Source organism: Copadichromis virginalis, linkage group LG23, assembly GCF_057382275.1.
Source record: "Copadichromis virginalis isolate Kocher_CV1m ecotype Utaka linkage group LG23, C_Virginalis_male_GT1.1, whole genome shotgun sequence".
Classification (NCBI taxonomy): Eukaryota; Metazoa; Chordata; class Actinopteri; order Cichliformes; family Cichlidae; genus Copadichromis; species Copadichromis virginalis.
Window position 1 is genome coordinate 25,906,787 of NC_140639.1, and position 24,428 is coordinate 25,931,214.

General features: G+C 38.5%; 1 protein-coding gene and 2 long non-coding RNA genes across 3 annotated transcripts; 2 read left to right on the plus strand and 1 right to left on the minus strand.

Annotated features, from left to right (window-relative positions):
- Nucleotides 1–1,269: 1,269 nt before the first annotated feature.
- LOC146681028 (growth/differentiation factor 8-like) lies at nucleotides 1,270–6,312 on the minus strand. Its single transcript, XM_085447759.1, has 3 exons — nucleotides 5,914–6,312; nucleotides 4,701–5,068; nucleotides 1,270–4,436 (listed from the first exon to the last, which is right to left on the minus strand). The coding sequence occupies exons 1-3, from the start codon at nucleotides 6,251–6,253 to the stop codon at nucleotides 4,056–4,058; spliced, it is 1,089 nt and encodes a 362-aa protein (XP_085303885.1). The 5' UTR covers nucleotides 6,254–6,312; the 3' UTR covers nucleotides 1,270–4,055.
- Nucleotides 6,313–7,812: 1,500 nt separating this feature from the next.
- LOC146681029 (uncharacterized) lies at nucleotides 7,813–9,142 on the plus strand. Its single transcript, XR_014918194.1, has 3 exons — nucleotides 7,813–7,904; nucleotides 8,102–8,160; nucleotides 8,267–9,142. It is a non-coding gene; the product is annotated as an uncharacterized LOC146681029 (long non-coding RNA).
- Nucleotides 9,143–12,688: 3,546 nt separating this feature from the next.
- Nucleotides 12,689–16,380, plus strand: LOC146681030 (uncharacterized). Its single transcript, XR_014918141.1, has 5 exons — nucleotides 12,689–12,733; nucleotides 13,304–13,381; nucleotides 14,079–14,195; nucleotides 15,436–15,558; nucleotides 16,145–16,380. It is a non-coding gene; the product is annotated as an uncharacterized LOC146681030 (long non-coding RNA).
- Nucleotides 16,381–24,428: the final 8,048 nt, after the last annotated feature.

Below are 24,428 nucleotides of genomic sequence, written 5' to 3' on the forward strand. Positions count from 1 at the left end.
TTTGTAAGAGCATGCTATACAACAACCTGTGGTATTTTCTTGTTGAATAAAAGCATCCCAGTAAAGCATTTCACATGTCAGGTCCTTGATGAGATTGAGTTTGACAAACTGCAGGTGTTCTGTTATAGGTTTAGTTTTCAGATTTTACATAATAAGGTGTTTTGAGACCGCAATCGTTACAAACTGTCACACAATAAAGCTGATTCATTTTTTATGGATCCTTTTGTGGATCTTCCTGAACTTAACACGCCTTTAAATTTCTTATTTTTCCTGACCAACAGTGTTGGTTCACATCACTGCAACGATGTAGTGGTATACAGCACTGTGCAAAAGTGCAAAAATACTCATTTCTTTCTGTTTTACGTCCAATTAGACAGATTTTGTTGTAATTCCTTTAAGTGGTCTTGAGCAACAGTTCTCCAGACTTTCTGAAGGTCTTTCTAAATGTTTCTTTTGATACTGGCTCCTTTTTCACTCATTTTCAGTTCAATCCTTCTACCTGGACATTTTGAGAGGATATTTTATTTGTTTTTTGTCTTTTTTTTGGGGGGGGGGGGACTTTGTCCTGTCAATCATTCAAGCATAAAAAGGCACCTAACTTAAGGATGAACAGACAACAAAGAATTGATTTAAACTGTATCTTTTGCTAGTTTAGGAATCACCTTGTTGGTATGAAAATGTCATTTATTTCTGTCAACCTGTGTTATTGTTAGCATTTTTCATAGATTCAAATAAAGAAATTGGTTAAAAAAAACCCCAAAAACAATTATGTGTTTTTCTGACAGGCTGCTTATAATAAACTACTGTTAGCAGAAAACTTAACATATCTCAGGATGGTGTGCAGCGTATCTCTAAAAAGTTGAGGAAACTGGACAAGGGGAGGAAAAAAGCAGAAGTATCAAGCCTAGCAATGTATATTCATGTCCCTAAGTAAAAGGAACATAATCCAGCAAAGACCTGACACAGATCCCAAACAGATCCTAGATTTCCTAGATCCTAGTATAACAATGAAAGGCAGAAAGAAGAGCTTTGAATGTTGTTCAGGAAGCATGAAGAACTATTCCTGCAGACTACTTTCCTATTCCTGAAGAAATTATATATTTCCCTTTTTCCTAATACCATATAAGGAAATTAGGAGTATCACAAGACTTTTGCACAGTACTGCACTTTAATATGTGTCAGTACGCTGGGACTTCTCAAAGCTAATTCTGTTGATAACAAATAAATACTGAAGTCACAAAGCTCAACGAAGAGAACACGGCAAACAAATTATGTACCAAAATGTGACAGTACTTTATGAGGCAGTGGTTACATTCAACTTTTAGACTCAGAATAAAGAGACTAAATTCATTTATGACAAATCTTCACTTCAAATTACCCCACAATAGCTTTTTCTCCTGCCTCCAGTTAACACGTGACAAAGTCTCTGCACACAATCCACCACGACAAAAATACAACAGCAAAATAAAATTCCAACACTGAATAACACCTGCAACAACGTCCTCAAAAAAAAGAAAAAGAAAAGGGAAAAAAAGAGCAACTCTTTTCCTCTAAAATGAGTGCTGGAACAGGGAGAGGGACAAAGTGCCAGATCAGAGTCATTCAGTTCATGTTTTTCAAAATAAAGGCGCACATGGAAGATGCCCTGCAGGGTTTGCTTTGGTCAAGGCTCATATCAGGACACGATTTCATAAAATAGGACAGGAAGCAGCAGGGGTCCATCTACTCAGTCTGAAAGTCATTTTTTGTGTGAAAGTTGAGTTAGGATGGCAGAAAATTCCAGACATTTGCACATATGATTATCTGATATTACTGTATTTAGACCCCCATAGTGAGTCCACCAAAGTACAAAGTGCTGATTAAGTTAAAAATGCATTTTTATATGCATACAGAACATTTAACAAACACTGGAGATACGAAAGTAACATTAACAATAATACAGATTTCTGATCGTGCACAATACTGTAACTGAAAAGCAACAGCTGGATAAGCCATGTTTTTCTTCAAAGGTGGCCTATTCTGCTTTTTCTTATTTCCTGCTATATTTATCCCATTTCAATGGTGAATGTTCATATAAAACATGGCCAAGTTTGAATTAATGCAGTTAGTATGTAAGTAATCGAAGAGCCAAACTCTGTGGCTTCAGACAGTTAAACTACTTACAAATCCAAGCTCTGCAAAGCACTCTGTAAATAGCAATTAAACATGATGAAATTAGTTTTAACCTACAAAACTAATTTCAGCAAAGATGCCTTCATCAGGGAGTTACACAGGGGTCCTTCATCTGCTCAACCATCTTTTAAATAAAACTTTTATGGTCCAAAGTTTGACTTTGAGTTTGTGATTGCTGTTAAATTTCAGCTTCACATTTACCATGAAAATGAATCAGGATCTTTAATTTGGGACAGATTCATTAAAAAATGACTAATTTTGATCATCTTCAAATTGCATAATAAACTAATGGCCCAACGTTTGGACATATGAAGTGACTGCTGTGAAATTTCATCTTTATATGGCAATTACTTACTTTTAGATATTTACTTTTTTTTTTCATTCAAATTCCCTGTTGAATCCAGCAAATACGACACGTTGTACCCTAAAAACAAAAAAATATCAGCAGCTAGTCCAGATCAAAGTTTGAATACATCAAAAATTCTGGAGCTTCCAGATGGTATTCAAATTTTTAAAAACAAGATTTTTTTTTCCATTTTTGTGACTAACATTTTAATGTTAAAGAATATTTTACATTTTACTTTTCATTATTGTAAAATATAACTATATATCATTCAAAAAGTGTCACTAGTTTTCTTTTGCAATGTAAAGTTTTTTAATAGCGTGCATTCAAATATGGGACATTTTTTTCATTTTAGCCAGCCGATACTCAGACGTTTTTTAATAACTCTGTCCCAATTTACCTGAATTGTTCTGATGGTAAGAAATACCAGCGAATATTTTAGGCTTTTATTGTTAATATTTTGAGATATTCATGTTCAAACATTGCCTCACACTTGAATGTGCGAAAAGGCCTGAAAGTGGGTAAACACACCAATAAAAAAAGATATATTAAAAAAAGATATATGTGTGTAAGATTGCATCTTCTGTTATTTTCTGAAAAAGTGAATATATTAACAGTGATTATCTCAAAAGCCTTAAAGATTATACTAAAAGCAAAAGCTTATATTCAATAAGTCTTGTATAACAATATAGTCAATGACTATTTGTAAAGGTTGTGTAAAAACTGTTATGGTTTAAAATTCACTATTTGATTAGCACTCCTCATGGAGCAGTTTAAAAAAAGCTCTACAAAGCTAACAGCAGACACACACACACACACACACACACAGTTAGAGAACATAGTGCAGCATTTAGCAGCTAAAAATACAGACATTTTCCCAGAGGAGACCAAAAACTGTGCTAAAAGAGTTACTTGTAATACTATACTTTTACTAACTTTTACCTTTTGAATCCTGCCTAAATGCGTTTTATATATATATGAGATATTAGATATATTTAGCATTTAATATATTTAGATTTTTCTCTAAATGCTCTTTTTGCACATTTGAAATTGTCTTTCTGTTGAAATACATTTTTTTTTTAAATTTGGTTGCATTGCTTCATTTTACATTCGGACATAAAATGAATGAGCTTCTTACTCTGTATCTACTGAGTGTGTTAAATGCTTAAAATGCTTAAATGCTGTGTTAAATTGTTTTTACAGGTTTATAGCACAGCAGTTACATATATAAAAAGTAAGCAATCATTATATGAATAAATTTGTGCGACTTTTGAGTATTTCTGGGCTCGCTGTTGGTTTGTTTTTGATGTGTGTTTGCATCCTGTTTGGTCAATTTTTGTTTGGATTAGAACACAAAGACCAAAACTGAATAACTGAAATGACTTATTTCATTGTTTTGGATGTTTTTTAGCATCTTTGGAACCTGTTTATTGGCTGCTTTTCTTAAACTACTAAATCAAACTGAAAAAAAAAAGTGCAATATTTGAAATCTTTGCATCATTTCTGTTAGACGTTTCACCCTCACGGATGCGTGATATCCTCAAGAGCAGCCACAGTGGTCAACCACCATGGAGTGGATCTTTCCATAGATGATCTGCTCCTTGCGGTTGAAATAGAGCATGTTAATGGGTGACATCTTGGTGGGTGTGCAGCAGGGCCCAGCTGTACCCCGTGGGTTAGCCTTGTTCACCAGGTGTGCATGTGGGTACTGCTGCAGGTGCAGGAACTCACACTCCCCTGAGCAGTAGTTTGCTCGGTAGCGTTTGGGCGCGATAATCCAGTCCCACCCAAACTCCTCAAAGTCAACGGTGAGTGGGTATCTACAGCAGCGTGTCTCCACAGACTCTTCATCACAGTTGAGGCCCGAGTCACGACGGGATCTCTTGAGGTTGTCGAGGATCTTGACCTCGATGAAGGGTTGCTAGGAAGGAGTTGTAAATGGAAAATTAAACAGTAATGCATAAGACAGCCTGGAAGGTTTATAGTTTATAGTGCCTAAACCTGACCACATAGTTTTTGGTGCCTCACTTTATTAAGTAATAATTTTGTTTCATTATAAAAATTATCATAGGTACTGAGCTTACTTGAAATTTAGCCAATAATTAACCATTGCTTAAGTGTAATGCATAAAAATAACGGCTACTGCAAACCAATACTTATAGAGTCATAGAGGAAATAGACTCACCAGTCCTTCCTCTCCAGGCTCTGCTGAAGTAACGGCCAGATCTTCTCCTTTGGAGTCGTAGGCGTTGATTTCTATGCCATAGTTGGTTTCTGGTTGACGCAGCCAAGCCTGCAGCAGAGACTTGATGTCGATGCTCTGCCAGGAGCCAGCACCAGCGTCAGTGTCAATTTTCAGGGAGCGAACCCGGACGCGGGTGCTGTTTCCCTCCTTGCCAGGTTTGAGGCGGGAGACCTGCAGGAAGACGGTGGTAACCACGTCAGCAGGCCGCAGGTGAACCCACAGCTGAGCGCTCAGGATGTTTTTGGGCTGAATCTTTGGACTGAGGCTGAACAGACAACAGGACAATTCGTCCTGGGCGATTGGATTGTCTGGAAGAAGTGAGTCATATAAAAACAAACAAAAAAAAAAAAAGTTATGCTGTTGCATTAGAAACATTTTCACATAAACTTTTGGTTGTCATGCATGCAGACATTCATGAAAGGATATTATTATAATTATTAAAAAATATTTATTAAAACTGGAAATTCTGTTTTTGCTGTGCCACTACAGTATTTTTAGTGGCCCCCCATGTGGCCACCCCTATGAAAAAATTCTGGAGGTGCCCCTGATCATTTGAACGATGTTATTCCAGTTAATGCTATCAGTCAATTGTCTGTTTTGTCTCCTTTTTGGAAAACTAAATGAACAGATTTGGAGAAATTCTGTAGCTAGAATTTAATGGTGATTTAAGATATGAGTGGTATTAGTATGATAACTCCTTAAATGTTTCATTTGTCCTTCAATAATGGTATTTTGCGTCACCATAACTTCTAAATTCATCAACTAGTTAATCTAAGATTAAAATTCTCCAGATTAAAACGACAGAAATCTGGTGCTAACCACCCCAATTGAGCATGTGAAGGCTGGGAGGCTCCCTCAAACGCTCAACACCAGTAATACCAAATACAAATCCTCGTTAAAGATAATTGTTGGTCACCTGCCATTAAGATTTTATGGCTAATATAAATATAAACATCATATCATATAAACATTTACGGCCTTAAAGTCGTAGCTCAGGTCTGTTTGGTCGTTTGCGCCTCAGCAGTATCCTATTTTACTGCGCCTCTTTACGCACAGGATTTACGCACAAAAAAGTGCAAAACTATTTATTTATTTATTCATGTATTTATTTATTTATTTTAGGTATAAACCCCTCAGTGGTTTGTTTAGTTACGCGTTGTTGCCATTGTGATGATGGTCTCCGTGGTTGCGTGGTCTTCGTCCTCCACCCGCGGATCATACTGGTCCAGCAGCTGTGTCAGAGGAGGCGCTTTGGGGATCAGCTGGCGGATCATATCGCGGCTGATGTTGGGCGCCTGCTCCAGCCGCAGGATGCTGAGGATTTGCGACTTGATGCTGTGGAGCCTCATCTGCTTGCTGTGCTCCCGGAAGTCGCAGGCTGAACACTGCTCTCCGCTCTCCCCCAGCAACTTGGAGGTCTGGTTCATCTCCATGGCAAAACCCGAAGAGGAAAAGAAGATAACAGAAACGCTCAGGCAGAGCGAGAGGAGCATGCTGGAGAGAAGAAGTGAGCGCAGTGACGCCGTCTGATGTGAGCCTGTCCCCCCAGGACTTTATGATTGGCTGCTTTTTTTTTTTTTTTTTTTTTAGAAGTGACATTTAAAGAGGTAGGACAACTTTTCAGATGTGAAATAATCAAATACGTTTGATTGAAGTGTGTTTATAACAAGGTTTAAAAATGCAAAGCGGGACAAATGAAGCAATGCCACACTACAGTGTGACATAGCCTAAACACAGAGATATAAACATCTCTAAACGTTTCAGTCATGCACACAGCTAAGTCAGCTAGCTGGATCTCTTAGAATAAGCTTTTTCTTTCTTTTCTTTTGGTAACATCAACACAGAGGGAGTTTTAAAAAGTGAATTGACAGGTGCGCATTGCATTTTCCTCTCCAAGACCTATTGTTTGTATTTTATTTTGTTTTGCCACCAGATGGCGCCGCTGACTCTGTGTCTACATTCTGAGCTGCACAAACTCCCACTCTGCAGGACTCTGAAGGCACCATCACCTGCTCATGATCCATATTTACATTTTACTCGAAGTTGTTGCTTCCTGTTTGCTGAGGCTTAAAAATCACTCTCAGCTGTAAGTGTTAACTGGAAAGCTAAATCTACAGTTTAGTTTGCGCTTGTTGTTTATTAGATGACACATACGGAATGATATAACACTATGTTGTTGTTTTTATTTTAAAGAGAATCTATCCTGCTCATTTCTAGCTACACGTTTCTATTCTTGGACTCTCCTAAAGTAGCTTTGCATGAATCACAGTTCAAAATAATCCTTCTTTTTCTTGCATTGGGCCCCAGTGTTGCCCCTCAGTTCATCCTCTGTGTCAAACCAGCTTTGTAGCTCCTCTCCCTTTAAGCCTGCAGGGTCTGCCCCATTAGTTTTTCTTTGTGTTTTTGGCCTGCAGCTGACTTTCTTCTGATTGGCTGCCCCTCACAAACAGAAGGTTTCACACAGAGCCAGAGCCGGTGCACTCACATCCTAATCCTGTTTTGTCAGGTAACTCCTGCATCTGCATCGAAGCCAAGTGTCCTGTAACGTCATTGCCATTGATGCACTGGCAGTGGCAGCATCAGCCACCCAGAAAATAACAGTCCCTTTAAGGTGTTAAAAAGTCATGATTTAGGATGAAACACACCAATTCACCAAAGTAACGAGCTGGCAGTGACAGATCCAAATCTAAATGCTCAGTTTCATGCTGTTTTTTCTACTCTCTGGCCTGTATGATGTCATAGTTATTCCTAATATGGTCATCTCAGGCACAGAAGCTCCATCTGCTGCTCACACACTCTGCTAAGAAAGTTGGTTTAAAGGGCGAGGAGCTGAAACAGCTTGTTTCAGACAGAGGATGGCCCGAGGAGCTGAACCAAGGCCCAGTGTAAGATAAAGAAGGATTATTCTGAATTCATTCACCAGCTGACTCATGCAAAGCTACTATGAGTCCAAAAATAAAAGCATGGCACTGGTAATGAGCAGAATAGGTGCACTTTAAGGGCTTTCAGGGGGTAAACAGTTTGTTTTGGGTGGTGTCCAGCGATTCGCTCCTCCCACAAACCAGCAGCAGGTGGAAACTGGTTCAGCAGCCTGGTTATCAGCAGCTCTGGAGGTTGGAGAGGAACTGCAGCACAGGACAGAGGGTAACTTGAAAAAAATAATTAAATTTTCACATTTTGTAATATCACTGTGTGTTGTAGAAGGCTCTCATTTTGATTTGCCACCCATGTGTGTATTTATAATGCCTTAAAATGCCTTATTTAGTCCAAAGTCTGACAGAAACTTTATATGTGACTGTGTATGAAATTTCTCACCTTTTAAAAAGGCTTGTTTTCTCCAGTGTTTCGTAGAGCCCGGTGTCTCTGGTGTTGCTGTTGTCGGATAAAGAGAGGTCGGAAGGTGATGATATCTTTCTCCAGAAAGGATAAACAGCTCTTGTTGGGTCAAACATCTCCTGGAAGTGTTTAAAACCAACATGTCTTTGTTCTGCTGACTGTTTCTGCAGACATGAAGGTCACCAGTAGAAACTCGTGCTGCTGAAGATTCAACAGCTCCATCAGCGTCTCTGTGAAATGGGATGTAACAGGTCAAGATGCTGGTTTGGAGCCCGTTCTGACAAACCGGATGAGGCCGTCACCGATGAGGCTGAGGGGTTTCTGAAGCATGCAAGCGACTCTGAAGGTATTGCAGGCTCAGCTGACGGCAGCTTCCAGGATCCCCCTCCAGCCAGTAGAGCTCTGCTGGACTTTGCTCAGAGGATGTCGGAGGACATTGTCGCTCAGGCTCTGCATCTCTGCTGGGAGGCAGCGATCCGATACGACGAGCTCCCTTTCATTGACAGTGACGCCGATTATGTTAATGAACCAAAACATTTCTTTACTTGAAATCTGCCTGGACATCCACCCAGGCTGCATGAAATAGGTGAAGTTCAGATATTAGTTTCTGTCCACAGCAAAAATCTGAGGTGTGGATTATTTTAAGACATTACAACATGTGTCCACAAAACTTTGTACTGCAAAACAAAAACACCACTTCTGAAACCTTTAAAGTTATAGTTTAAAGAGTATAAAGGACAATTAGATTATGACCACTAAAATCTAGTTCCAGGTACATTTTACTTCATGCATTCTCATTAGAGCCATCCCGGGTTTAAAAGAAAAAATATGCACGAACAAGGCAGAGCGTCATTCAGGCTTTCATCATAAAAGGCAAAAGGAAAGAAATACATGCATTTATCAACACATTACCCGTGTCTGAATGTAAATGCACTTTGGTGGTGATAAAAGGTAAACAGACTTAAAAATATATATATAAAGTGAATGTGACATAATTAATGTTGTTTCTCAGTACAATAAAGACATATTATTCATTGCTCAACTCATCTTGAGTAACGGATCTGGAAATTTTTTTATGCTGTTTATTTGGTCATAAATTTTCTGTTTTCCTTTTTTTTCTTTTAAATTTTGTAGAATTCAATTTGTGGGATAACAGCAGAACTATTTTTTCTTTCTTTCATTTTTAATTACACCTTATTTTACCTTATTTCAACATCAGGTGAACTAAATGTTTGTACTTTGACACTAAACTCACCTCGAGACATCTTTATCCTGGCTCCTGTCATATCTCTTACATGTGTTTTGACAACAAACAGCAGCTTCGATGTCAAGACTCAGAAACACGGTGGCACAGGGGAAACCAGGAACCAAAAGCAGGTCATGTGAAATCAAAGGATTCAACAGGAAATAAATACAGGATTTTAAAATTGAACTAACAATAGGCATGATTTCAGGCTCTACGGTGCACGAATACACTGAAAACTTAAATTTACTAACACCACTTAAGTAATTTATAAAACCGCCTGTTATAAAAACAGGAAACACAATTGTTTTTTTTAAAATCTCTCAAATTATATTGTTTAAAACTTAAAACTTGTTAAACCAAATTCACATTTTAATACTATTATATTTTTCTGTTCGGGAATGCATTTAAATAACTGTAATTTGACATCTTAATAATTAATAATTAAAAAGAAAAACATTTTGTAAAACACTTTAAATATTCACAGATAACAACAACAATAATAGTGTTAAAAATATCATTTCCATTAAAGAGCCTCCAAGAACATTAAAATATTATTTCTTTTTAATTTAGTAAACCTACATTGAGAGGCAAATATCATAATATTGCAGAAACAGCACATAACCATCAGAATATAATAAGAGTGAAGTAGAACAGCACATTTTATTCATTCATTATAAATGACTTTATAATTTACTGCTCTAATGTATAATAAAACACTTTAATGTTTGGTTTTCTAAAATGTCAAATGAAAATCTTCAAATATTTGTTAAAAGCTTTAAAGTAGGTGCAGCACAGTGCTGTAATGTGTGCTAATGTTTGCCTTCAGTATATAATTGAATAGCACCAGAAGGAACATGACACAGAAACTAAAACTTAAAAAAGTACATCAAAATCCTACCTCGGTACAAGAAATCTACTAAGATTTGTAAACAAAACCGTAAATCACTGAATACACATTTTTATTCTTGAATAATTTCATGCTAGCAAGAAAAAAAAAAAACACTGAAAAAGTTGTGACAGGAGCGTATTTACCACCGTGTTATCAACCAGCTTGCTACTGTCAAATATGCCTGTATTTAGAGAAACCCTTTTATCGATTCTCCTGAATCTCATATCCAGTGCTGTGCACAAGTCCTGAGCAACCCTCCAGTTCTTTATATTTTGCTTTAAAACTTTAGAAATGAGCAGTAGTTGAGCAGACTGGATTTGAATTATCTGGACCCTGTAAATAAAGGCTGAGGTCACAGTGTGCTGGGACAGCTCCAGAGGCTGGGCTGGTATTAATGATGACTTCGAGGCCAGGATCAGGAGTGTGTTGTTAGCTGTAATGTATAAAAGAGCTATCAGAGCTACATGTGCAGTCTGTATCTGCATGTTAGCGAGCACACCGTCAGTAAAGCATCAAAGTTTTAAAAGTTGAGAAATCCGCCTCTTTCTTGTTTTCTTTCATAAGAACTGAAATTGTTGACCTTTGACCTACAAATATGAGCGTTCACCAGCTCGACCTTCTTAGAGTTTCTGTGGACATGAAAGCCCAGTGAGAGCTGAGCACACGTTGACTTCATGTTTCATATCAGCAGCCTGGGCTGTGAACATACACAGAGAGAAACACGTCTGCACTTAGAGCGTGGATTTAAAGGAGGATGTTTTAAATATTTCAGTATTTAATATGTTTAGTTTAATGTTTGAGTTGTACAAATAAGAGTACAAATAGTTACACTCTCATTTCCACACGTGATTATCTCTGTTTACTTTGTCACGCTCTGCCACCTCACCTGCGTCAGTTTGGTGGGCGGAGCCAAACCAAATCCACACGGCAACCTTAACTGACCCTGCAGCTCCACCCAGAGGTGGAGTGACAGACCTGATCGTTTGTGCCTGAGAGACCTCATCCAGGGAAATATGAACTCTGGAGCACATTCATGAAAAGATGCTTTTTAAAAAAAATTTGAGTTTGCTTCACAGGCTTTTCTTTGTTGTTCTTTACTTACCCCAGAGTATCAACTGGGTCTTGTCATTTTCTTCCATTTGGCTTTTGAAGCTTTTTAGTTTTTATTTTATTTAAATTTTATTTTATTTTAAATTTAGGTCACTAGAGCTCATTCCCACATAGCAAGCAGTTCTGGCCTGGATCTGGTATCAAGCCGGCACTGCTGGCTGACTTCTGGCATGATGGTATGTCATCCAGATATGGGCCAGGCCTGGCATAGATGGCACTGTCTATGTGATGCATGCCATATCTGGCTCGATTGTGGTTTGGGTTATGTGGCCCAGGCTCATGGAAAACAGGTCTAGTCCGGATCTGGCATCAATGATCTAAAGTTTAGTTTGCATTATCAGGGATTTTAATATCTAGTCCTTTTACTGAAAAAAAAAAAAAGGCCCAAAAATCAACTTCTCAATTTGTCAAAAGCATTTCTCAACATTTCTCTACAAAATCTTTAGTCTCATGCTTTGCATCCATATGAAAACAAGCTGAGTAGATCTCAGATGAAACCAAAGTTATTGGGTTTCATTTTGGCTGTTCATGTCATAAGATGTCCTATGTAAAAGATATTATGAAGTGTTAGCATGGACTAGTCTTAGTCAAGTATGCGTACATCTTTTGTTAGAAGTCTAGTCAGAAAATAAATAGAAAGACTGTAGCAACCCTGCAGTTTAGTTAACTGTCTTTAATAAAGTCACACAGACTTACTGAACACTTGGTACATTAAACTGTTTTCCAGTATTAATCCAAACTCTTTGCAGTCATGACAGAAAGCAAGTGTGTAATACTATGTGTGGGTTTAAATTTAATAATGCACAACTCAGTTACAAGCAGCTAGATTGTAGCTAGATTGTGTGGTGCATGTGTGTCCAGTGGTACAAAGTTATTTAGATAAGACACAATAGTTTATGCAACCTTTGTCCTTGTCTTATAATCTGATACAGAGGAGCAAGTGAAACCAAGCTTCAGACAATAAGACCCAGCAAAGGAGAGAGGGCAGCATACAGTTTTACCTATGCAATACTTTCTTTTATTTTTTAATCATTATTTTTATTATTATTTTTTTTAAGCAGCTTAATGTAATCATGTTTTCGGTAAGCTTTGGAGGTTTACCTGTAAAAGACAGATTTTAACCGCTAAATACATGGAATAATTTGTGTAAGTATTATTCTGTTTGAATCACAGTCAGTACAGACCAAAAGCGAAATATTTCTGTCAATGTTTTTGCTGATTGCCTGTTTGTCTGAAAATTGATGTCACTTTCTCTGATCCAGTAAATATAAAATGCCCAAATAAGACACACCATATTATTTTTAAGTCTAGACTGCAGTTTTTTGTGTGTGCATTTTCACTCTCTAGTTGTCTCTGATTGCAGTGGCTGCTGAGTATCTACAAAATGGAAAGGTAGACTGGTCAAAGGTTTATGTAATAGCTCACTATCACCCTAGAGTTATATCTACACTTTAATATTATCATAATTAATTATACATTTATATTACATATACCAGATACCATGGGACCCCCTTGTATCTGGTATCATTTAAAAATAATTTAAAATCTCAGTTATAATACTGGAACCCACTTTGATCTGAAAAATGTTAATGTCAGTAGTGTCTATAACACCTGTAATTATGGAAAAGTTATACAATAATTTACTGGCACAGTTTCTTTTTTGTCTAGTGAACTTAGTGAACTAGTGATCTACTATACACCAGTACTAATGGATCCAGACAGAGTTCTGACAAAAATCTGAGATTTTAAATCAAAGACTAGTAGCACAGTTTTTTTTATGTTTTAATAACCTTGCACTTTGCTACAGTGCCAAAGTGTTTAACAGTTTCTTTAAAATTGTCTCTGCAAGAGCAATTGTCAATTGTCTGTCAATTGATTTTGTTCTCTCTCAATTTTCTACATGCTATGATAATATCCACTACATCTCCCTGTGCAACTCTGTGTCTATGAATGTCTGCATAGTGAATGGAATGAAGGATCAGAGTCCCCAAAGCAAGGTCTTGTTGACATCAAGGAGCATCAGCTTTCCCCTGAGAAAATGTAAGCTTTCACCTCAATATGACACTCATGCCAGAAGTGGACCTTAAGTACAGTTTTAATCTACTTGTACTTCATGTACAATTACATAAAGTACAAGCATTCTATGTTATGTTGCTTTGTAAGTCTTCTTCACTGTAATCTGAAGTCAAATATTTTATTTTTACTTTATTTTAAAACTGGTTACTTCTTATTTTGTAGGTTTAAAAACAAATAATAATCAACTAATGTAGTAATAACTTTGTTTTTAGTTTATTACAAACTCAGTCAATGTTTGTTTACTTGTTCATTAGTTTGTTAGTTTACTTGTTCACTTGTTTTTAAACCAAGCTCAATTAAAAAAAACATAAGATGGCAAAAAATAATAGTTTTGTAAGATTTAAAGAATTGATGAAAAATTACACGAAAGAACTCAGGTAAATAGGAAAAATAAATTAAAATATAATAAAGGAGGTCCTTTAAAGAATTAAATGTCAATGTATTTGAAAAAGAAAAAACAAGCCCATTAAGTGTCAGATGCACTTTGGACAGCATTTTACAAACAAGCAATCAAACTTGCAATTATTCTTGCTTGTGGACTTTGGTACTAATTTTATGACTGAGATCATTTCACTTACAGTACCTTTGATCTTTATTATATGCATGAAGTGCATGATAACACTGGACATTTATGGTGTATGTGGATATAACTGTTGTCTAGGATCCACAACAAGAGGTCTGCTTGTTCTGAGCTGCCCAGCAGTGTGTCCCTGAAGAGTGATGGCTCTAAACAAGGCCTTATTAACTTCAAAACAGATCATTCTTCCACTGGACCAAAGTAAGGTTATTCTTGTTATACATAGTTTCATTCTGGTGGCACAATTTTCTGTAGGTGAGAAAGGGTCAATAATACTGATCACTTTATGTAGTAAATATATCTAAGTTCAACTGTGTCGTGTCATGCATCATGACCATGAAAAAGGTTCCAGATAAAAGCTATAGTTATTACATCAGCTGACACATGTTAAAGTTCATGACAGGAAAATGACTGGACAAGCATGGCTTGTTTGGAAGGATTGCTAAGGGAAAGCCTCTTCTTTCTAAAAAGAAGATGTCAGCAGGGTTTAGGTTTGTTACATCTGAACAAACCCCACGTTTTCTGTAACAAAATGGAGATGATTGGTCATAAGGCTCAACATAAGGCTTGGAAAAAAGTTTGGAGAGGTGAGGATTTGGGCTTGTTTTGCAGCTTGGGCCTGGGCACCTTACAGTCATTGAGTTAGTCATGAACTCCTCTGTTTACCAAAGTATTCTTGAGTCAAATGGGAGACCATCTGTCTGCCAGCTAAAAAGCATTGCCAAAATTATACCAAAGAATACCAAATCTACAACAGAATAGCTGAAAAAGAAAAGCTTTAAGGTGCTGCAATAACCCATAGTCCAGACCTCAACCCGACTGAAATGACGTAGTATAGGACCTTAGGAGAGCGGTATATAAGTCACTGTCTGATAACAAATAAAAGTGCTGTGTGGATAACTTCCGGTTAATGGATGCAAAACTTTGAGCTCCGACCTTTACATCCTGTAACTGCAGCTAAAGCCACCCTTTTATTGACACTTGTTCTGACACAAGCTTCTGCACTGACCCAGCCAGTCACGATGTCGAATAAACATAGACCTAACCCTAAAACAGCTGGAAAGGATGGATCAGACGACGATGCTAGCAACGAACCTGAAACCGAGAAGATGGAAGAAGCTAGCGCTAGTGCCCAACAGACTGAGCCTAGTGTTTTGACCGCAATTCAGTTGCTGAAAACACACTTTACTGCTCAACTGCAAGAAGTTATAACATCAAACCAAGAAATAAAGGACGCAATTGGGGTGTTTTCAGAGAGGCTTACCACAGCAGAATGCCGCATTAGCAAAGTTGAAGACGATGTCTCTTCCCTTACAAGTAAAGAGGCTTCCCTTCATAAGAAACTTCAAGAACGAGTGTTAAAAATGAGTGTTTCTCTGTCAAATCTGGAGGTGTTACAATGGAAACATTAACTCTTGACCTCTTAACTCTGAACTCCTAGAGGGGCTATGACACCAACAGAGTAAATTCACAGACTCCGCCCCCAGCACGGCTCCAATCGAAGCTGAAGTGAAGCCGTTTCAGAACATTTTGCTCTACATATTCGAGTTGTTTGCCATGCTTGGTAAGTCATTTTTTCAAAGATTGCTTCAATTATTATTATGAGCTTTTACTTCTGTGGCTCTTTGGAGTTGAGACAAAGCTGTGTGAAAGGCATTAGCCATGTTGCTCGCTGATAGCATAATATTCTGTTTTAGCTAGCTGAAAGGTATTGTTTGCGGGCAAATACCACAGCCTTGAAAAAAAGCTTGCATGTGAATTTTCAGTCAAACTTTTGGTCAAATACACCTAAAACAATGTGTAGAATGTGAAATGTTGGTATAATGGTGCTACTTGAAGCCTGAAAACGATCGCCCATAAAAATAAAAAAACGAGCAAACAGCAGTAGCAGACGTCCTGACTGGGTTCTACGTTAGCATAGATCCCTCCAGAGTTTTGTGCACACGGTTTAGGTAAAAATGAAAAAGGTTGAGGTTTTACATTTAGTTCAGTATTACCTGTTGCCTGTGTCCTTGTCTTTTGGGAAAATACTTTACACAAGTAATGGCTCAAAGAGGATTCCTTTTTTTTTTTTACTGTGCTGCAATTGTTTACTGGATTATTTGTGCCATTAATTAGTGTCAACTAATTTTTATTCAATCTCCGCACAGGATATGCTTGTGAAGATGGAATATGGGGGAGAGCAGAAGTCCGTTGAAGTTCCACAAAGGGATGAATGAAGGACATGCATATTGTATTGAAGAAATAAGTGATGAGAATGCTGTTATTTGCATTTACCATGTCAGACCTTTTGATAAACAAAATTCTAATGAAAGTGAGAACATGTATACTGTTACATCTTTCAGAAAATGTTTTGAAATTGTGGTGCACAGTTCAGAATAAATGTTTTTCAAAAACCATTGCATCTTTTTAGTGAATGTTTATTTCTAAAAGAAATTTCTAGAAGTTCAGAACAGTAAAATTCCCGCTTTTTAGAATGAATTAGAAGATAACTCTTACGTAGTTAAACTAAAATACTCTTTGAGAGTTAATATATAAACTCTTAACACCAAGTGTTAAATTATCAACTCCAGACAGATTTGGTGTTTAACACTAAATCAGAGTTAAAGCTTTGAGTTAACAATAGGAAGGTTTTTTGTTTTGTTTTTTTAGCTCCTTTTAAAGGATCTGTTGTATAACCATGTTGTAATGAGAGTGGGAGGGAATCTTCTAAGATCTCCACAGGTTGGAGGTCCTGGGCTTGTGTTTTTTTTGTTCATAAGAGTGTGTTGCTCATAGAGTGCAGTGCTTTTGACACAATAATTTGCAAGTTCTGACAGGTGAGACAAGTTGTAATCAAGTTCCAGATAATAAGGGCGCAAACTCAATGAGTAGCCACTCAAATCTTGAACTACTCTCCCGGAATGTAAGAGGCCTTAGGAAATTTATTACATTTAAAAGGGTAATGAACAGACTCAAACAATACCACCAAGGTTAGTCTTTATTCAAGAAACACACTTACTTCCAAGTGAAATTGCTCAGATAAGGAGGAGATGGCCAGGTCAGGTTTTTTCTAGCCACTTCTCAACACACGCTAAGGGAGTGACAACACTCATTCATAAATCATTGCCCATGTGTATAAAAAAAACATCTTAGACCCCACAGGGAGATTCATAATAATACAATGCTCAGTGATGAACCAAGACTTAATTTTAGGTAATTTATATGGCCCTAATATCGATGACCCCAGCTTTTACAACAATCTGTTCCTTTCTATTGCAGCTCTTCACGGGGATATAATTGTTGGAGGACATTTTAATTGTACTCAACAGGTGTAAACTATTCTCATCCAAAATTTAGAGAAGTTATACAACACTTCATTTCTGAACTAAACCTGAAAGATGTATGGAGAATAGAAAACCCAACAGGGAGAGAATACTCCTGTCACTCAGCCAGTCACAATAGCCACAGTCACATAGACTATTTCCTTATATCAAACTCTCTTCTCCCCAGATTCAACAGTTGTTCATACAAAAGTGTACTTATATCCGACCACTCATTAACCACACTTAACTTTTAAGTTATAACAGCTTCTAGACGTAATCCCATCTGGCGTTTAAAACCACACTGGGTACATAACCCCAAGTTCTTAAAATTTGTAGGGAAAAATACTGATGACTATTTTTACTTCAATAAACTTGAAACTACAACCTCAGTTAGATGGGAAGCTTTTAAGGTATTTATACGTGGCCAGATGATAAGTTACACAAAAAACAAATCAAATCAACAAATTATTGAGATGTTGGACCTTGAAGGTAAAATAAGAGGTGGAGATAAATTTAAATGACACTAAAGAAAAAAAAACAAAAACGTCTAGGACTAAGAGCTAAATATGAAAAAATTAACTATTAGACTGAGACAGACCTACTATGATCAGGGAGAAAAGGTAGGAAAACTTTTAGCATGGCGCAAAAAAACATTACTGAACGAGTGAAAAATAAACGAAATTACAACCGCAAATGAAAGCATTACAGATCCTCAAAGAATAAATGATCATTTTAAACTTTATTGCTCACAACTATATACGAGATGCAACCCAAGAGTCATTAGACTCCTTCTTTGACTCAATAAGTACCCCTTCACTCTCTGAAGAAGCTCGGTGTGAATTAGACTCTCCCTTATCCATGTGTAAACTTTCGAATGCAATAGACAAATAAAAAGCAGGAAAAGCTCCTGGTCCTGATGGAATCCCATTAGATCTTTTTAAAATATTCAATGACAAACTGATATCCTCACTATACGATATGCTACTGGAAAACTATGATTTAAAAGAGCTACCCTCATCCTTGCATAATGCATTTATAACAGTATTCCCTAAGCTTGGGAAACCGCCTCGGAAATGTGAATCCTACCAACCAATTTCACTAATAAATTCTGCCGCCAAGATAATAGCTAAATTACTGGAAAGAGACTTGAGCGGTACCTTCATCTTCTTGCTGACCCCAACCAGAACAGGGGTTGGTAAACACAACATGGTATTTGCAGAGTATTGAATGTAATTTACACAAATTCAGAACATCCAGACATGGCTCTGCTTTCGTTGGATGCAGAAAAAGCATTGGTATCTTTATAAAGTACCCTCTCAGTTTGGCTTTGGCACCTACTTTATGACTAGGGTTAAAATATTATATAATAAACCTATAGCCTCAGTTAAAACCAGCAACATTATATCTAAACCCTCCAATTTAGGTAGAGGTACACGTCACGGCTGCTCCCTCTCACTTCTCCTCTTTGTACTAGCAATCGAGCCACTGGCCATTTCCATAAGGACCAACCAAAATATCTCTGGTAACAGAACAAACAACATTGAGTCCAAAATTAGATTATTTGCATTGACATTATTTTAATGCTGTCAAAATTAATGAGCTAAATTTCCCAGCTACTCAAAACAATTAACTCTTTTGGCAACATCAAAACATCAACCAAATTAATTAATCCAAATCGGCCATTCACTTCTTTAAACATTCTGAAAGAATTAAACCACCCATTGAAACAATGTTTCAAGTTGCCAAAGACAGCCTCACCTCTCTAGGTATAGAAATCACTCCTAAAACAGATGAATTGGTACACACAAACTACGCACCAACAATTAATTCTGTTAAGAAATCAATTAATAGATGGTCTATGCTGCCAATCTCTCTAATTGGACGCATAAACATTCTCAAGATGAATATTCTCCCAAAATGTATTTATCTCTTTGAAGCTATTCCTCTCAGTCCTCCAGATGACGTCTTCACAAAGATAAAAACAATCTTCAATAAATTTATTTGGAATAACAGATGAGCCAGATTACACATATATCTTCCGTACGATAGAGGAGGCCTGGGTATACATATATAAAAGATTTTTCACTCGCAAAGACATAGACCCGGAGGGGGTGTCTATGTATGTATATGGTTATATTCACATGGGTAAATGTATATGCCTGCATGTGTGTATTCGCACACTGGCTAAACACGATGAGCATGCACTATTATTTATTATTGTTTATTTAGTTATTTTTTTGAATTTTTATTTATTTACATATATTATTTTATTTATTTTTTTCTCTGTCTACCTTGTTTATACCATTTGGAAAATCAATAAATAAATCTTTGGAAAAAAGTGTTAAAAACAATAGGAAGTATTTCACTGGAGCCACCATCTCTGCTTTTCATGATGAGCATATACATACATACACATTTGCTGTGGTTCAAACCACCATAAATTAAGTATGTAGATTGTATAGGGCTGCTGGTCAAGTAAATCACATGCATCAGTCACGAGACCAAAGACCAAGATCTTTCGTTCTCTGGCATCAAAACCAAAGTAGGAAAACACACTGGTTTGTTAAGTTGTTATTTTCTGTTATATCGTGAGAGTACGGTTGCCTGCGGTGAGTTGTAGTCATTGTGTGAAACATGGCATAAAGAAGCGCTTGGAGTGAGGCTACTACATCGTGTCTTCTGAGTTGATAAAGTACCACCAAAGCCTGATGAAGCCAGGCCATACAAGTGCTGGAAGAATGAAGTTAATATTTGGAGACGAGTTACGGCGCTGGATAAAAAGAAGCAGGCACTCGCGGTGGCGCTGGGGCTCGAGGGGAGAGCCAGAGAAACAGCCATGGAGATACCCGCGGAAGATTTGAACAAAGATGACGGTATGGAAACACTACTTGCAAAACTGGACGTGGTGTTTCAGAGAAAAGAGAAAGATCATGGGTAGAATAGAATGCCTTTATTGTCACTATACAGTTGTACAATGAGATACAGAGCATCTCCTACTCAGTGTAAACATGCTCGGGGGGGCTGGGGGGGTACAGTTCTGCAGCGCTATGTACATATGGACAGTATTAACATAGGGAAAAACATATATATATAAAATGTACAATATACAAGACGTAAGTGATATGTAATAAATAGTGTTATGTATATACAGTTGAGTTGTTGCACATAGAATTGGTATTGCACAGTGGTGGTCCATAGAGGAAGTGGGAAGTGGGGGGCTGTGCTATCTGTGCATGTGTGAGTTCAGGGTGGTTATCGCTTTGGGGAAGAAACAGTTTTTGAGTCTGTGGGTTTTTGTGCTGATGCACCTGTAGCACTTCCCTGAGGGAAGCAGGCTGAACATGTTGAAGCCAGGCTGGGAGCTGTCCTTGATAATGTTTGCTGCTCTGCTGAGGCAGCGGGAGGAATAAATGTCCATCAGGGAGGGGAGAGGGCAGCCGATGATCTTTTGTGCTGTCTTGACCACACTCTGAAGCCTCACTCTACCTGCTTTGGTGCAGCTGCCGTACCATACCATGATGCAGTAGGTTAGCAGGCTCTCAATGGACGAGCGGTAGAAGGTCAGCAGCAGGTTGGAGTTCAGCTTGTACTTCCTGAGGACTCTCAGGAAGTGCAGCCGCTGTTGGGCCTTCTTGATGACCGCTGAGATGTTGTCTGTCCAGGAGATGTCAGCAGAGATGAGGACACCAATGAACCGGAAAGTGTGGACCCTCTCCACACACTCCCCGTTGATGTAGAGGGGGGCCAAGTCGGTGCTATGTCTCCTGAAGTCAACAATGAGCTCTTTGGTTTTCTTAGTGTTCAGTGCCAGGTTGTTTTCTGAACACCATGCTGCCAGCTTCAGTACTTCCTCTCTGTACTCTGCCTCGTCTCCCTTCGAGATGAGTCCGACTACCGTGGTGTCATCAGCAAACTTGATGATGAGAGTGTTGTTGTGGGTCGAACTGCAGTCGTGGGTGTAGAGAGAATACAGGAGGGGGCTCAGCACACAGCCCTGTGGGGAGCCAGTGCTCAGTGTGCGAGTGGAGGAGAGATGAGGGCCGAGTCTTACAGTCTGGGGCTGGTTTGTGAGGAAATCCTTTATCCAGGCACAAGGTATGAAGCTTACTCGTGTTTTGACTCCATTGCAAAGGACCACAGTGTGTCCATGGCAGACTACATTACAGACTTTGAACAGCATTATAACCGGATGAAAAAGTACCACATGACACTGCCTGATGCTGTGTTAGCATTTAAGCTTCTAGATACAGCTTGTCTTGATGAGAAAAGTCGACAGCTTGCACTGACAGTGTGCACAGACTTAACTTTTGTGTCTTTAAAGTCTGCACTGAAATGGATTTTCAGAGGGAAAGTAGCTGGCGTTTTCAGCGGAATTCAACTGAACCAAAATGCAGTTTTCCTTACGGAGCATAAAGGTCCTAAATACAAACAAAATAACGGTACTTTGTCGCGGAGTGGACAGCGACAACCACTACAAGGTACCAACCCATCTTGACAAGTTTGGCAAGCGAACAAGATGTGCTATTTGTCAGAGCACTTACCACTGGGCTAAAGACTGTCCTCATCGTAATGGTAACCAAGTAAAGCTAACTGAAGATGGAAAGTGGAGGAGTGTAACATTACCCTGTACACTAAAGCCTCAATGACAGACTCTGAAATCTTCCTGACTGAAGCACTGGGATCAGCCAGCATACTGCATATACACGTACAGTTTGCAGTCAGAAGTGGCTAGATAGTTACATGAGTGACCTCAGCCAAGGCCAAGTAAACAAGTTGCTGCAATCAGAAACCCCTAGCTCCAGACCATTTCACTTTCGGGAAGGAACTGTAGTGTATTCCAGCAAAAAAGTGAAACTTCCAGCCAAAATTGGACAAACGAAATGTGACATTGAAAGTGAAGTAGTTCCTGTTGATATTCCACTACTACTGAGCAAAATGTCTGTCAAGAAAGCAGGGACTGTTGTAGACATGGAGAATGACAGTGTTGTCGTGTTAAAGCAGCCTGTTCCCCTAGAGCTCACTAGTTCAGGACACTATTGTGTGGACATTAGAGATGGAAATACTACAGAAAGCTGCAATGAAAATTAAGTTCTCATTGTAACTGCTGAAATGTCTACAAAAGAGAAACAAAAGCTTCTTGTGAAGCTTCATAAGCAGTTGCTGTTGGTCTACCCCTGGCTTCTGAGTATAATGAGACAGTAGTGATGGATCTACATGAACTGGAGCCCAACGTGTGGTACCTTCACATCATCGACCACTTCACATGCTTCAGCGTCAGCAGCATCGTAAAGACAAAGAAAGTTGCAGAGATCGTCAACTCCTTCATTCACATCTGGATAAGCATTCACGGTGCACCCAGACGGCTCTACTCGGATAACGGCAGAGAGTTCAACAACACAGAGATTCGGGATATGGCTGAAAACTTCAACATTGGATAAAGACATCATCACTGAACAAAATCTTCTGCGTAAACTGAGGGTCCTGTTCCAATTTTTGTTTTGCCCATTCTGCAAATTCTGTGCGCCGATCTGGGTCATCCTCGTTGAGATGCTGCAGTAGCTGGAGTTTGTAAGGTTGCCATTTGTGAGTAGCTAATATCCGCCGAAGGGATGTTCGACTAATGCCGCTCTCCAGTGACATGCGGCGAGTGCTACGCTGTGGGCTCTTGTTGAATGAAGCTAGGACAGCCACTGATGTTTCTTCATTAGTGACAGTTTTCTTGCGTCCACATTTTGGCAAATCCAGCACTGAACCAGTTTCACGAAACTTAGCAAGCAGTTTGCTAACTGTACCATGGGAGATGGGTGGTCTCGTAGGGCGTCTTGCATTGAAATCTGCTGCAATGACCCGGTTACTGCATTCACCGGATATCAACACAATTTCGATCCGCTCCTCACGTGTTAACCTCTTCGACATGTCAATGGCTGTGAACAAAGAGAAACTTGTAAATAACTCATGAAAGAATAAAGTTACGTTGAAACCAAGCACACCATTGTTTTTCTTGTGACATTACCAATAGGTTTGATGTGTCACATGGCCCTCTTCCTATTGAAAAAACAAAAGTTGTATCCAAGATGGCCGACTTCTAAATGGCCACCATGGTCACCACCCATCTTGAGGAGTTTGCCCCCTCACATATACTAATGTGCCACAAACAGGACTTTAATATCACCAACCATTCCTATTTTATTACGGTGTATCCATATAAATGGCCCACCCTGTATATAGTTATAGTCCACATCAACTTGTGTTTGGCCAAAACCCCAACCTTGCCTTAGAGGGCACAACTGTAAGTGCAAGAGTAGCTGAACATATATCAGCATTACATGCTTCCAGGAAAGCATTTACTGAGGCAGAGTCTTCAGAAAGGATCAGAAGAGCACTACGCAAGCAATTTAGGCCTACAGATGACAAATATGAGGCAGGAGATAAAGTATACTACAAACGAGTTGACTGTACAGGAAAAGCCAAAGGGCAATTCAAAAACTGGTACAATGTGCAATATCTTGAGCCTGATGGTAGAGAAGGTGAAAAGAAAGCTTTAGACATGTCGCTGGTTGATGGTCTTTGCACTGAACCTGAAAACAGAGATGCAGATGTACTCATAACAAAAGATATCTCTTTTGATGTTGCTAAGCAGCAGGAGATTGAGAACTGGCAAAGTAATGGTGTGTTTGATGAAGTGAAAGACTTGGGTCAAAAATGTGTGTCTACCAGATGGGTCTTTACACTCAAAGAAACTACTAATGGTTTTGTCCCAAAGGCCCGACTTGTGGCACGGGGGTTTGAAGAGGTAAATACTCAAGAACTACAGAAAGACTCTCCAACATGTGCATCTGAGTCCCTCAGACTGGTGCTAGCTGTGATATGTCAAAACAAGTGGAAAGTGAATCCAATGGACATTAAATCTGCCTTTTTGCATGGAATGGAACTGTCAAGAGACATTTATCTTTGCCCGCCACCTGAAGCTGGCAAGGACAATGTTCTATGGAAACTGAAAAAGTGTGTTTATGGATTTGCAGATGCTTCACTTTATTGGTACAATAAGGTCAAAGACATTATGCTCAACACTGGTGGTAAAATATCACAGGTTGATCCCGCAGTGTTCTATTGGCAGAATGAAAAAATC